Genomic DNA, 13,860 nt, shown 5'->3' on the forward strand with positions numbered 1-13,860 from the left:
AGCTATCATCAGTCATTTTCTATTATTAAAAATAAATTCACACTGAGTGTAAATGCAGAATATAAAAAATCCTGAACAGTTCACCTGCTCTGTATTTATTCACTGTGGTAAAACAAACCATTTCAAACCTATTGCTTAATTTAACATTAAGGGTTTCTGTCACTGTTTGTATGTGTGAGAAAACAGAAGAGGCTATTAGAACACGCATATTTTTAAGAAACAACACCACATAAAACATTGCGTCAACTGAAGAGAATCAATGCCAGTATAATTTGGTGTACCAGCCAGTAGGGGTTGCTGGTATATCACATTTAAGAGTGGCCGAGATCTGAAGTTTATGCTTACTCTATCCACTTCACAGTTAGCAAGTAAATATTCTTTTGAGATTTTTAAATGAAAGCATCAAAGTAGAGAGCTTATTTGTTTAAGCCAAAGATTATATTTCCAGTTTATTTAACATCTATGATAATGAAAAAAACTAGTAAAATCCAGCTGTAAAATGCAAAACTTGTACACGGCTTGATATGAATATTCTTTCAAAAATGTCTTTTCTTCATGGGCTTTTACAGCAAGAGCTGTAACTCCCCCCCCCAAAATGTGTAATCCAGACTTCCACAATAATATTTTCAAAATCACATTTTAATGCCCGACCTGAACGTTTCTATACTAAAGCTGATTGTAAGGTATGTTCCTTTGATCTGTGATGACAAATAAAACTCACTTGTTTCACCAATCACAACTAAAATGGAACCAATGAATAAACCAAACCTGCAAGCAGTTGCCTCGAGTAATTCTGAATGGCAACTCATGAAAACTGATCCTGATAAAGGAGACCAACAACACAAGATTTGTCTCCGCAACCATGATGATCTCTGCCTGACAAGGAAGTCTGTCCTACAGAGAGCCGGTTCCAGCTCTCCGAGAACTTGTCAAAAGTAGTTTGCAGAGCTTCACAAGCAATGCTCAGTTTTAACCAGCTGCGGATTCGCAGACTCCTCTTGTTATTCTTTGTACAGGGGCCAAAGCAAAGGGGAAGCAATATTTAAACAGTTGTCTCTGATATTTTTAATATTTTTTTTTTCCCCTCTTTATGCAAGAGCTTTCAGATGATGGGAAAGGAGCAGTACTGGAAGGGACAGCGGTCAATGCAATATTGTGAATTAATGAATTCAGAAGTTTGCATCTCCTCCTGCAATTCCAAATAGCAAACTGGAGACAGTCAAAGGTGAGACACCATCTGTTAAAGTGTCAGCTATGACGAAGGTATCCTCTGCAAGCTGAAGGGTTACTAGTACCTCTACACATTTATCTCATTGTCTACCAGCTCGGACTACAACAAGGAAATGACGTTAATGTAGGTTAAGGTCATTTCTGTCTCAACTTACTTGCTATAGTATGTGCTCCATTCTCTTCTCCGTTTGCAGTATTTTCTCCATTTTTTGCTGATCCCTGTTGGTTAGTCGCAGCTGCAGCTGCAGCAGCTGCTGCCTGCTGTTGTGCAAGTTTATCTCTGTAGGCCTGTTGTCTTGTCTGTACCACATCAGGCATTACTGCATCTATCAGTGAGAGAGACTCTATCGGCCTACCATCAAACAAGGTACCATCCTAAATTACAGCAGAGGGAGAAAACAAAAAAAGACAACACCAAGTACAAATTAACATTATGGGCAAAAATTCCAAGGAAAACTAAAGCAAAAGTTTTGATTTAATATAATAACACAGTTTACAAATGGTGCTAGAAGTGATACCTGATCATTGTTGTGGTAAGGATTGGAATTTTAGTCTAAAGTTAAGTGCCCACCATAAATATGCAAAAAAAGCCACCACAGGCCTCTGGCAGAGCTTCTGGAATCAAAAGTTACATGCTTTGAGTTTGCTAAATCGTCTGCTAAAGCAAAAAATTCTGTAAGCTATCTATGAATATGATTTCAAACATGAGTGGCTGCAACAAAATCTAATGGTTTGTTTGAAGAGCTGCAAACATTGCAAGTCGGGTCACTGGCTTGTGAAGTTATTCTATCTTATTAGACTAATACTTTCCATAAACATATTATCTGGAGAGTTGACTAGTTTTCTTCCTTTTTTTAAACAGTACTGGCATGCTTTCAAACAACAAGGAAGAATTTTATCCTGAAATGGACAAGACCCAGTTAAAAATACCCTTATACATATGCTAGGGCTTTGTAAGGATCTATTTTTAGGAGCTAGAAGGATTCCTTGCAATAAATATAGAGTCTCCTTCTTCTATTCCAATCACTTGCTTTATTTTTCTGAGGCTTCCTAAGGGAAAGGATTTGCTTCACTGGGACTATGAAAACTACACATAAACAGCAGAAATAAGGGAGACTGGAAATAGAGCAGAATTAGTGAAAAAAATAGTTTCCTTCTGTAATATACTGACACATACAAAGGCTGCTAACCTTCCAGGCATAAGTGAGAATGGAAATTGAGGGCGAGTGTCTCCAGCATCAGGCAGGAAGATACATAGCTTTCTGTACTGCTGGAATAACCATTTAAACATCAAATTCAATAGATCCTGCTCAAGATGAATTAGCCAGCAGAGGCAAAAAGCAAACTGGCATATACCTTCATCCTTCCTGCCACAAACTGAAACCCTCTCTCTATTTGGAAACCTTGCCTTTGGGCTCTCATTACTTCATTATAACGACACATCACCCAAATGAGAGCTGCATAGCGCTCGCCCACCTCCTTAGTGCAAGTCTATGAGAATAAAGATTAAGAGGTTACTTGTCTCAATGATTATCTTATTGCACTTGTCTGGATTTACTACAACATTATATTAGGGTAAAAACTCTACAGACAACGGACCTTTAAGCAATGAGCCAGAACACCATGCCTGGTGTTGTGTGGCTGCACGGGGCAGAACCCCTACCCAGTTATGTCACTCCATTCTGGTTCCACCACTGGAGTCATGGTGAACACCAGCAGTAAGGAATCTGAAGTAAAAGTAAATAAATAGGATACAAGAAAGTTAAGAAAAAATACTAACATTCAAACTTACTGTAAGCAAGGACATAATGCTCCTGCAGGCAAAGCCTCCTTACCTCATTAATACTGACTTCTGCCTCTACATACTGCAGACCTTTCTGGATGATGGAAATCAAAGCAGCTGGTGGCACCAGAGCACCATTTATATTAGACTGGCTGATATGGCTCTCTATACCAAAGGTAAATGCTGAATGGGAAAACCCTAAAGACAAGGCAAAGACATCAGAATGGATTTATAGATAGACAATGCTACTTCCCGTACCACTGTAGGACCTTCTGTTTACAAACCTCAGCAAATTATACAAAGTTATAGCATGCTTATGAACTACAAAAAAACCTCATCAAAACACCTCTGTTGTTTCCCTCATATGTTTCTAGTTTAAATGTAAAAAAAGAAAAAAACGAAGTTTATATATAAACACAGCAATTATTAAATACAGTATCATTGGCAAAACATTTGTGCATAAGCAAATATAAAAATATAAAATATACAACTTGCAATAGCATTTACATGTATTTATATATTCTCAAACTATATATATGTATTGTATTATACATAGTATTTAGTAAAATATGTACCTCCAAGACACCAAGACTCAATTGTTATTTTTACTCACTGATTTGTTACCCATGAAGGTGAAATGGATCTTTATGTCGAACAGAATTCACTTCATGGTACAGTGCTGTCATAATTGTGTATGTTTTGGCACTTAGAACTACATCAGTATTGTGCACTGATTGAGAAGTGGCAAGCATGCTATGGTGCAGCACTGGTAGGTGCTTGCTATTTATTTTATCACCCTGAAAAGGAGAATTTAACCTAGAGAAAAATAGTTGTTTCAGCAAATTAACTTTACTGTCACGGAATTTTTTCTTAAACTACTTTCTTTTTTTTTCTGTCAGGTAACTAAAAAGCTGCCTGCAAACTTTCAAATGAAGATAAAGCAATTTCGTAAGTTTGGCTTCTGTGACAAAAGCAATCTACAACTGGAATAAGAACGTGTAATAGTTTTCAGTAAATTCAGGCGGAACAATGAGTTTCTGCTTTCTTCTGACAAGCAGAGACTGAAAAACTCTGCCATCCACCATTGCTTCTGGTGCTTTTTTTGCCTCAATTTGAGAAGTCCATGAGCAGTGGACATAAACAGTGGGCAGATGTTGCATCAGTCAAATGCATTCTAAAGAAGCCTGAAGCCACCCATCAGCAATCACTAAACAAAACTAAGAATCAGTAGATGTTAAAACAGCAAGGTAACATACACGTTAAAGCTGATCCCTTACACTGGTACCTTAAGATTGGAGTTTATTTTTCCCTTAATATGCAGACTTCTTTTATTTATTGCTAAGATCATATTCACTCCTGCCAGCTGACAATCATCACTTGTTCGTTTACTGGGGCATGCCCCGATTTCCAGTCAAATCTACCCGTTCTAAACGTAGGCTGCTTTAAGCAATCAATATCATAGCTGTGAGCAAAAGATAATGTTGTCTCTTACATAGCTTCAAGAACAACCACCAGCACAAAACCCCCTGCAGCCATATGGCTGCATCTAGAAACTCAAACACGGAACACAAACTCAAACGGCTAATCCGACTGGGTTTGGGAAGTTTTAAAAGTAAACTGTCCAAGGGAACACCTGGAAATCACATGAAAGCATTCTTGCTCGTGTTTTACAGATACAGTCAGTTTGCACAAATATGACAGGGTAGAAGTTTCTTTTCAAGTTTGACAATATTCAACTGCCTTTTGCTCTTATTCCTAAGAAGCAGGAGGCTTTGGCTAGCCTGACACCAAAGGACAAAATCCTCCAAGAAAGTGACCTGCAATGAGGGCAGCTTTTGAGAACCCAAGAGTTATTCCTGTAAAAAATCTGTTCATCTGTACTCAGATTCAAATGATACAAGTCATATGGTCACAGTTGCCACTTCTTCCTTTGAAATACAGCAACATCTGCCCTCCCACAGTCTCATTCAGGCAAAGAATTCGGCCACGCAAGACCAGCTTGCGGGAGCACCATCACTCCAAGACAGAACAGGAAAATACAGTATTTTGGTGGTCCTTCTTTTTAATTCTTCAAGTAACCCCAAAGAAAATGGTGCAAAGTGTCATCGTCACCCTCTAGATAAGTGATCTCCAGGAAAATGTGTTTCTAGCAATCAAGTGAGTCCTTAGTTGGTTGACTGCCATCTGAAGACTCCAAATTACTAAACCTGATTAAGTTACAGAAAGTAACTTGGCAGGAACTCATTCTCTTATTGAGAAGAAACACCAAGAAACAGTTCAGACAGAAGCACATGCCTACTGGCAAAATGATTAAATGAGTCTGTGTTTGCTAAAGCCAGTTGCAGATGAATGCCAAATAAACTATGCATTGTTTAACAACCAGAATTGTAAAAACTCACCTGACTCTTGCAAGTATCTATATACCAGGAAGTTAACCTCATCACTGCTTATACTCATCTTTATTCCCAGTTAAACCATGAGGTCACAACAAAGGACACAACCCTGAAAATAAAAAAGTAGGTCAATTAAATATTTTTAGTAACTAATACGTATTTCTCAACAAATGATATATTTATAAAGTAACTAGCTCCCTGGCAGCATAGACAATGGTTTTATTTTATAATGCAAATAAGTCTACTGCAGTCATTAAAAAGTCATTTGTGTCCCCACAACATAAAGGTCAGTAAATTAAATATTGAAGGGCCGGATTCTCAAATGATACAAATTGGTATGGACTAGGGAGCTATGATGCTTAATAACAGTACTAAAAAGGCCTCATTTCACAGGTTTTTAAAAAATAATCAAGTGAGTTTCATCTAAGCAATATTATTGCTATGGAATACATTTTTCAAAATGTGGTTTTCTTCCTGCCTGGCTAACAAAGACCGAGAACTTGGTTTCATGTTGGTATCCAGGCAAGTTCTCACTTTTGCTTTCTAATCTACTTCAATTTTCAGGTACTCCTGCTGTAGTAAAAAGGTGCGATATGGGCTACAACACTGTATCTGTTCAAGGAAAGCCCAGGTATTTCAACTAAAAATTAGAAAACATCTCAGCCACACACTTATGCTTTGCAAAAGGAATTCTTGAAATTAGAGACAAACTTTAAACAGACCATTTTTAGTAATATTTCTCTAGGCTTTCAATCAATGCTTTAAAAATATTGATGGATATATACACACAATTTTCCCTTGACTTTATTAATGGTATATATTTAGCAAGAAAAATAATGTATCAGACTATATATACACTTTTGATGAAAAACTTTGAAAACACGAAGCAACAAGAGTCTTTAAAACACGAAGATGAAGAGACAGAATACAGTATTTTTTTCTAACTTTGAGCCTCATTTTTGAGAGCAATCTCATTACTTCTGAATGTTTGAAAATCCTGATCTTTCCATGACATCTAGTAAAAAAGTAAAAACATCAGCTTCCAGAACATAGTATGAAATAAGGTCCATCTCCTGTTCCTAGTATCCACCCAGCACTTTTCATCAGCAGACCTTGAAGGTTTTTACCCAGTCGCCCACCACCACCGTTTTCTTCTACAGAACTGGAGTCTGAGAAGGTAAGTGACTTTCCTACTGTTATTTGACAAAGTTTGACCTGGATTTGAGGTAAAAAAAAAAAAAAAGTGGGAAAGCAGTGAACACAGCAGTAAGTAACAACTACAAGGTTACAATCAGCCTTATAAGGCTGCCATACATATTCATTCCAAGCATCTTTTCCTAGCAAGATTTCTCAAAGAAACAGGAGAAAATGACCACACTCTCTTCCTTATCATCTAACTTTTGAATTTTACCAGTCAAACTGCAACCAAATTTGACAGTGGGAAGAGCTCTCCAAGATGTAACTTTCCTACAAGTCCCATAATGGCTTAGTGGGCATGGTGGTGTTGGGTTGATGGTTGGACTCGATGATCTTAAAGGTCTTTTCCAACCTAAACGATTCTATGCTTCTATAATATTGCAGAGGAAAGACCCAATTAAACTCCTCAAGAAGACGAGAGGCTACAGGATAAACTCAGACATCAAAAGGAGTGCGTTTGCCCAAAACCACGCACGAACCCTGGCGAGTCGATGAGCACATGGACACCCTCAAACCCACCCCAGCTAACAGCTGGGGGTAGGAGGGAGGGCAGCGCGCACTGCCCGCTCCATTCGGAGAGGGCACAGGAAAAATGACACAGCCCAAGAGCTGTGCAAGGAGGGCTCAGACCCAGCTGGGGCCAGTGGGACCCCAGTGGGAGAGCCAGGGTTATCCTGCATGGGAAATGGGGGGATGTCTACAATGCTGGACGCGTCCACGGAAGCCAGATCTCGTGCTTATGGAGTAGCTCGAGCATACTGTGCTGCCCAAGGCGGGGAGATGGTTTTAGTTTCTTAAGGACATAAATAAAAATGCAGAGCTACTTAAATATTTCTCATTTCTAAAGCAAAAAATAATTGCTCCAGTACAGTAACTGCTAGCCAGTGCAACACAACTCGTAAAGAAAGGTACATTGATACTCACCCTACCCTACCCACCCACAGCCTCCAGTGATGCCTGACATACAAGGTGTACCTGCCAAATTACAATATACTTTAAGGGCTCATTTATTGAGCAGTGTGTGAAATGAATGTCATTTTTAGCCATTTCATGCATTAGCAACCAATTCTATCATATGCAGGACCAAACGCTAATTTTATTCAGCTATGTTTTGTTGGTGCAAATCATCTTTATTTAAGACTCCTTGTTACAGAGGAGTTCTGTAGCAAGAGGAACAACATTATTCTTCAGTAAAAAAGGTAATTAAATTTAAAAAGACTAATAAAGAAGCCTTTTTACATTACATACACACACAAACAGTAGTATTTGTTTCATGGGTCTGTTCTGGATTTTTAAAATCTTGCTGCCTCATCCGAAAAGATAGATCAAAATGCAGAAATCAGATGAAAGTGCTATTTGCTACATAGGGAAGACCTGCATTATTAATATAAAGAGGGCTCCCCACTCAAAGCAGAATTGTGGAGATGTCACATAAATTCACCTGTTATGTAGCTGGATAGCTCAAGAAAAAAAGCTAATGTTTCGCTTGTCTGTCAAAAGCGTTATTCACCCTGCCCAAGTCAAATGCGTATCATTTTTCAAGGCTGGTTCAAAGTGTTTTCCACAAGATGCTTTGCTAAGGCAAGGAGCACTGCCACATGCTGTCCTGCCCGGCTATCGAGAGGTGGCAGTGCAACACTGGCTTCTGTACAGTAATGACTAGAAAAACACAGAAATGTGTTCCATAAATACACGGTTTGCCTGATGAGGACGTGAAATTGAAAAGGGTGCAAAAGGTTCCAGTTTTTTACCAAGATATTGCTTTATCCATTTTTTCGGGGCTTATTTAAATTTTCTGAAAACTCATTTCTGTATTTACCCCCCATCACGGGCCCAGTTGCTCAGCCAGTGCCCCGGAGACAACCGTCACCCCCGGCTATCGCGCAGCCAAGGCAAGCGAGGAATTGCGAGAAGAACGAGCAACACCGAACCACCTTCCTTCCCATACCAGAAGCAGACTATCACAATAAAGAGAAAATACAGCAGAAGTACAGATAGGAGAGTTAGTGCCCTTTGACAAATTTGGAAATTGATACCGGGCTTATGCTGCCAACCCTCGAAACGAGGGGTAAAGCCAAACGTCCCCCAGCAACGGGCTCTGCCGCGTGGCCACCTCCAGCCTTGGGAGCAGACGTCGGAGACAGCTCGGAGCTGGGTGAATCCCCATTGCACGTGATGGAGAAGCTGCTGCTGTCTCCAGCCATGGGGACCATCCTGCCTCCCTCCTCCTCGCTCATAGCTTCCCAGGAAGGAACCAGCAGGAATGACCCGAGACAGCGGCAGCAAGGGGATGACGGTGAAAAGGAGCAGAAGGTCGGACGGAGAGGGGACCCACTGACCCCGAAGCCACCGGCCACACGTTGCTCTCAGTGCTCAACACGCACGGTCGCTCCCTCACTTCGTGCCGAAGTTACAAGTTGCTGAGGATGTCTGCCAAAGAAAAGCAGTAATGGGAAAGAAAATAAACCTGCTAACCTACGAACCATGTGAACTCCATTTTCCCTAATGCCACAACACAGCCCCAGGGCTTGTTTGTGAGGTGATGGAGAAGATTTCTTACAAGTGGCGTCACGTAAATGGAAACACAAATAGAGGAGGAAAGGCTGAAAAGAAGAAAATTAGAGGAGGGAGAAAAAAAAAAAAAGTAATTTATCTTCATGTATGCCCCCACGCATGTACACGCATACCCCATACACTAAAAAATCTACTTCATTAATGCTGGTTTATTTCCCCCAAATCCACTATTTCCACATGCAATTGACTATTCACTTTGGGCACTTAATAGATATTAATATCGCTCTTCATTTCAGATACAGCAATTAAATAACCAAAAATACACAGAAAAATGAGCCAAAAATAAGTAGAAGTGACACATAATTCCTACCAGTCTTAGATTTCTAGCCTAATTTGCAAAGGGCCCATTAAAAATATCTCAAGATATTTGCACCTGTATGTCCCAAATCCATTCTGAAAATGTAACAAGATCCTTGAGGCCCTTTCTTCCAGCCCTCATAAAAATTCCAAGTCTTCCTTGAAACTTTCTGTGGATTTACAGGAAATACGGCAAAGTACGATGCACCCACACTACTGTTTTATCTCCAAGTATGCTTTTAAAGGAAATCACTCCCACTTGCCTCTACTTTTGTTTTGCACCTTGGAGCAGTTGCAGTGTGTGTGAAGTAGATTGCTTACCAGTAAAACTAGGATTAAATAAATAAAATAAAATTAAAAAAAACCCCACACACATGCACACACGCCCCAAACAACAAAAAACAACAGGTAAAAAAAAGGATGTGCACAAAGGCTTACGAACCATGCCCAAATTGCTCACTGGTTTCCAGTCCCTGGGACCACACCAGGATTGATATTCACTGCTCAAAACAAAGTCTACTTCAGCATGCCTCTTCTCGGCAATGCCGTAGTGCCAATGAAACTGTATTACAGCGTAGGTAACCTGTCACCCTGTTCTCCCTCGATCCTCCAAACCCACTGAGCCAGAGCCACTGATTATCTGTAGGATCCCCTTCTCGGAGGATGGGCCTGTGGTTTAGAACACCACTGTTCAGTTAGAATCAGCGTAGTATCAAGACATCCCAGGTAATTTTTAATTTCACTGTAGACGGTCCCCGAACTCCCAAAATTTATCCGGCGTAAAACGTATCAGCCATAAAATAGAAGTCGACTGTCCATACAGATGCCGGCCTCGAGATCTTCTCAAGAACTAGATGTGCCGCAGGTCAGGAGCCGACAAGACGCATGTCTGTGCTTTAGACACACCGACCCACTCGTTCCAACTCTGAATTCATGTCAGAAATCACACAAAAAGTAATTTGGAAACTGCTTTTTTCAAAGGAAACGAGGTTTCTTCTCCCAGAGCCAACACGCCAACTCTGACTTAGCTTCCACATAGCAAAAAAGTGCCTGTATTTCTGTAACATGCCTACCGTAACTCAGACACGCCAGCACGCGAGGTCTCACACGGGCTTCTCCCACCCCTTGAGGACAATTCACACACTTTCATACTTTGGGTAAAATTTACAAAGAAAATCCGTTATAACGAGATCAAGTTCCACTATCACGAACATCGGATCTGCAGGCTAATGGGTGCCCAACAGTACAAATCTGATTGTATTTCTGACAAATTATTATTCTACTCTGCATGTTTATGCTAGCTTTGTACTCTTCTTCCAGGTTCATGCCAAATGCTAGAGAACAGATGCAGCCTGATATGGCTCCTGGCCTAATAGTTTTTTTTGGTTTGGGGTTGGTTTTTTTTTTTTAAACAAACCTGAACTGGCAGAGAAAGTTTACACATCAGATTAGTACTTTGTATCTCTTAATCACAGCTTTATAACATATAGTAGATTTACTACAGTTAGATTTATTGTATCATCAAACAACAGCCTAAGAAAGTAATATTTCTGCAGTTTTAGGTGGGCTCTAACACATCCTAATTAGGTAGGATAACAGAAAAACCTGGCAGGCTGCTGTGAATAACAATTCCCCCAAACATACCACTCATTAGTTTGATACCAAATATGATATGTTAAAGGGAACAGCTAATGCTCTGGGTAGCTCTGAAAAATGTTTAATGTTCACATCTAAACAGACTGTTACATTTATCCATGGAAAACAGAAGTCTGGCTACAGAAACAATAAATCTCCTACGACAGAAATACTGTCACTAGTCCTTTTATTTTTTCCTCTTTCACAAGAAATATGGACAAATATTTTGCCAGCACATGTGCACATAGACAGTGATACCATTTTTTAAATTGCTGCTTAAGAATCTTCTTTTTTTTTAATGACCATGATGGTAAAAAAAAAAAAAAAAAAAAAAAAGGGAAATTATATGACCCAACCTGGGAATGCGTAGTTTTTTTAATTCCACCTAAAAACCCTAAAGGTGCATACCCCAAAACCCTAAAGGTGCATGCAAGTCCTTTGGAAAGTTTTATTACAATTCTGCTTTACATCTCTATGACCTCACTTAAAAATGAAGTCCTGTGTGTGATGCACAATTCCTCTTCCCTAAGTTTTGCAGCTGACACTGGGAGTCCCTCAGCCTGGCAAACCTACCTGCTGAACTCCACAGCTACGGGATGGCTGTCACGGCGGCTCAGGGGACAGACAACACCCCACAGCCCAGGAAAGTGCCAACACACTGAACTCCACCACTTCTCCAACTGCACCCCGGTCCATTAAGATAGCGAGGCACCAATGCCACCAAGTCTGCTTTATCAACTCAGAGGTGCTGAAGAAAGTGGAAAGGGTGCTATTTAAATCCAACCACTCAGACCAGCCAAACTCCTGGATTTGTGAGGTTTCAGCAGGACCTCATTCAGATACCAAATCTGCCCCGCCAGTAGCTTGCAGAACTGGAGTTTTAATCCCGGGCTCCACAAAACGCTGTTGCTGGTGGCTGCCGTTCTACCAAAGTGTTCTCCAAAGGCATAGCGGATCCACCCCAAACGGCTGCTGAACTCAGTAAACCTACATCCAAAGAAGAGTTCTGTACAGTCCTTCAGAAACGGTTTATAAAGGAAAACTCATAAAATAAATTAGTGGTTCCTGTATGTCACGCATGCAGTGCGCAACCAACGTTTTGCGTCCTTCTCTGTAAGGATTTATTAGACATCAATTTCAATCAAAATGAACATTTTCTCATACTTTAAAAAAAGAAAAAAAAGTTGAGTTTTCTTAAACTGTATCAACTAATTGCTCTAAAGACTCCTATTTGCTCTTTCACATATTCACTTGAGAGATGGGGTCCAATATTGTATTGGGCATAATACAAATGAGCCCTTATTAAAGTTCTCCTACTATCTGACAATCTGCAATTAGGAATTCTTTCTAACCTTCTGAATTTAAAGGAAAATGTTTTTTAAATTAAATGCATAAGCTTTGTTGTAATATATTTCAAAATGAAAGTTATCTCATTTTCTGCATTTTTACCTGTGTCTCTAAATTGCTATTATTTAAATGTGCCCTTTTTTTTAAGATTCAGTAATCTATGTCAAATGTGAACTTGCATAAAAAATTATCTATAATTCTACCTAATGAACCTTCTTACTGATTTCCCATATGATCAAGCTTTGCTAGTTTTCCTTCTAGCAATTTAAAACAAGAGATGCTTCTCACGTTCATCTTTTACCTCTACTGTCTCGCTTTCAATCTCAAGAATACAGCTTCATTTCCGAATACTAAAAAAATAATTTTTACTTCCCTCATCTGAATTGTTTTCCTTAGCTGAGGCGATAAATATTTGTATTCCATACTTCAGCTTTAGTGACCTAATTTATGGCAACAGTCTCTATCTTTCCGTGCCAATTTGAGAGTATGAAGCATAGAAGATGACAAAGCCAGTTTGAAATTTTCTGAAGAAAAAGAATTACAACCCTGAAAGGGGGGGGGGGGGGGGGGGGGCAAAACACAAAGCCACCCAAAACCCTAGCTAAAAATAAGTTACTGTCTACTTATCTAAGTACTCAAGTCCCCAGAAACGCCAAGCACAGTCCTGAGTACTATTACAAAATAAGCTGCAGATGAAGCCCATTTGCTGGTTTTGCCTAGAGCAAAGTAGTATTTAATTACTGAACTATGAATCTCCTCCCCAAAGTCATATGCTGCGTGACCCAGGAGACTGGGATTCCGGATGTTACAGCAGAGAGACAAGCGCCAGTATGTATATTCAGTATCATATTTCCAGGGCTATGGCTACAAAGCTGCAAACTTCTATGCTTTCTAGAGTTAAAAATACATCTTCTTGGACAGCTATAGGGCATCTTGCAGCGATTCTTGGCAGCCATATTTTGTAAATCCCTAGACTGACTAAAGAAACAGGGATGTTTCTGGTATTGACACTTTATTCAAAGCTCTTTAGGTTCTTAAACCTCTTTTTTCCCTTGTTTACAGTGCTACACAAGAAGAAATTATGTGTTGGGAGGGGATTTTTCTCCTTATTTCCTATATCAGAATAGCAAAAAGGTATTGTGTATTAGTATTTTAAAGACTTTTCAACTGTTTGGGGAACAATGAAAATAGACATCTCTTTCCAGGCACAACTTTTCTGCATGATAATTACAACCCCATTGAAATGGAAGTAGTTCTGATACATCTTTCTTCAGGAGCAAATATGTTATTCCTTCAAAACTTAAAAGCCAAACCCAGCTGCTCAGAACACGCACCCATATGCCAGTAAAACCACCAGCAGAAAGTCCTGCCTCGATTTTGACTCCTTCATGAAAGCCATCCCTT

General features: G+C 39.7%; 1 protein-coding gene across 2 annotated transcripts in view; it reads right to left on the bottom strand.

Annotated features, from left to right (window-relative positions):
* TBL1XR1 (transducin (beta)-like 1 X-linked receptor 1) overlaps positions 1-13,860 on the bottom strand; it is a 118,362-nt gene that overhangs the window by 16,675 nt on the left and 87,827 nt on the right. For both annotated transcript variants that reach the window (XM_010572908.1, XM_010572909.1), the window contains 3 exons: positions 5,413-5,515; positions 3,066-3,211; positions 1,386-1,605 (listed from right to left, as the gene is read on the bottom strand). In XM_010572908.1, the coding sequence (XP_010571210.1) occupies positions 1,386-1,605; positions 3,066-3,211; positions 5,413-5,470 (424 nt within the window). In that variant the 5' untranslated portion in view covers positions 5,471-5,515. The remainder of the gene's footprint in view (positions 1-1,385; positions 1,606-3,065; positions 3,212-5,412; positions 5,516-13,860) is intronic.

Source organism: Haliaeetus leucocephalus, unplaced genomic scaffold (assembly GCF_000737465.1).
Source record: "Haliaeetus leucocephalus isolate CR32 unplaced genomic scaffold, Haliaeetus_leucocephalus-4.0 Scaffold362, whole genome shotgun sequence".
In the NCBI taxonomy this organism is placed as follows: domain Eukaryota; kingdom Metazoa; phylum Chordata; class Aves; order Accipitriformes; family Accipitridae; genus Haliaeetus; species Haliaeetus leucocephalus.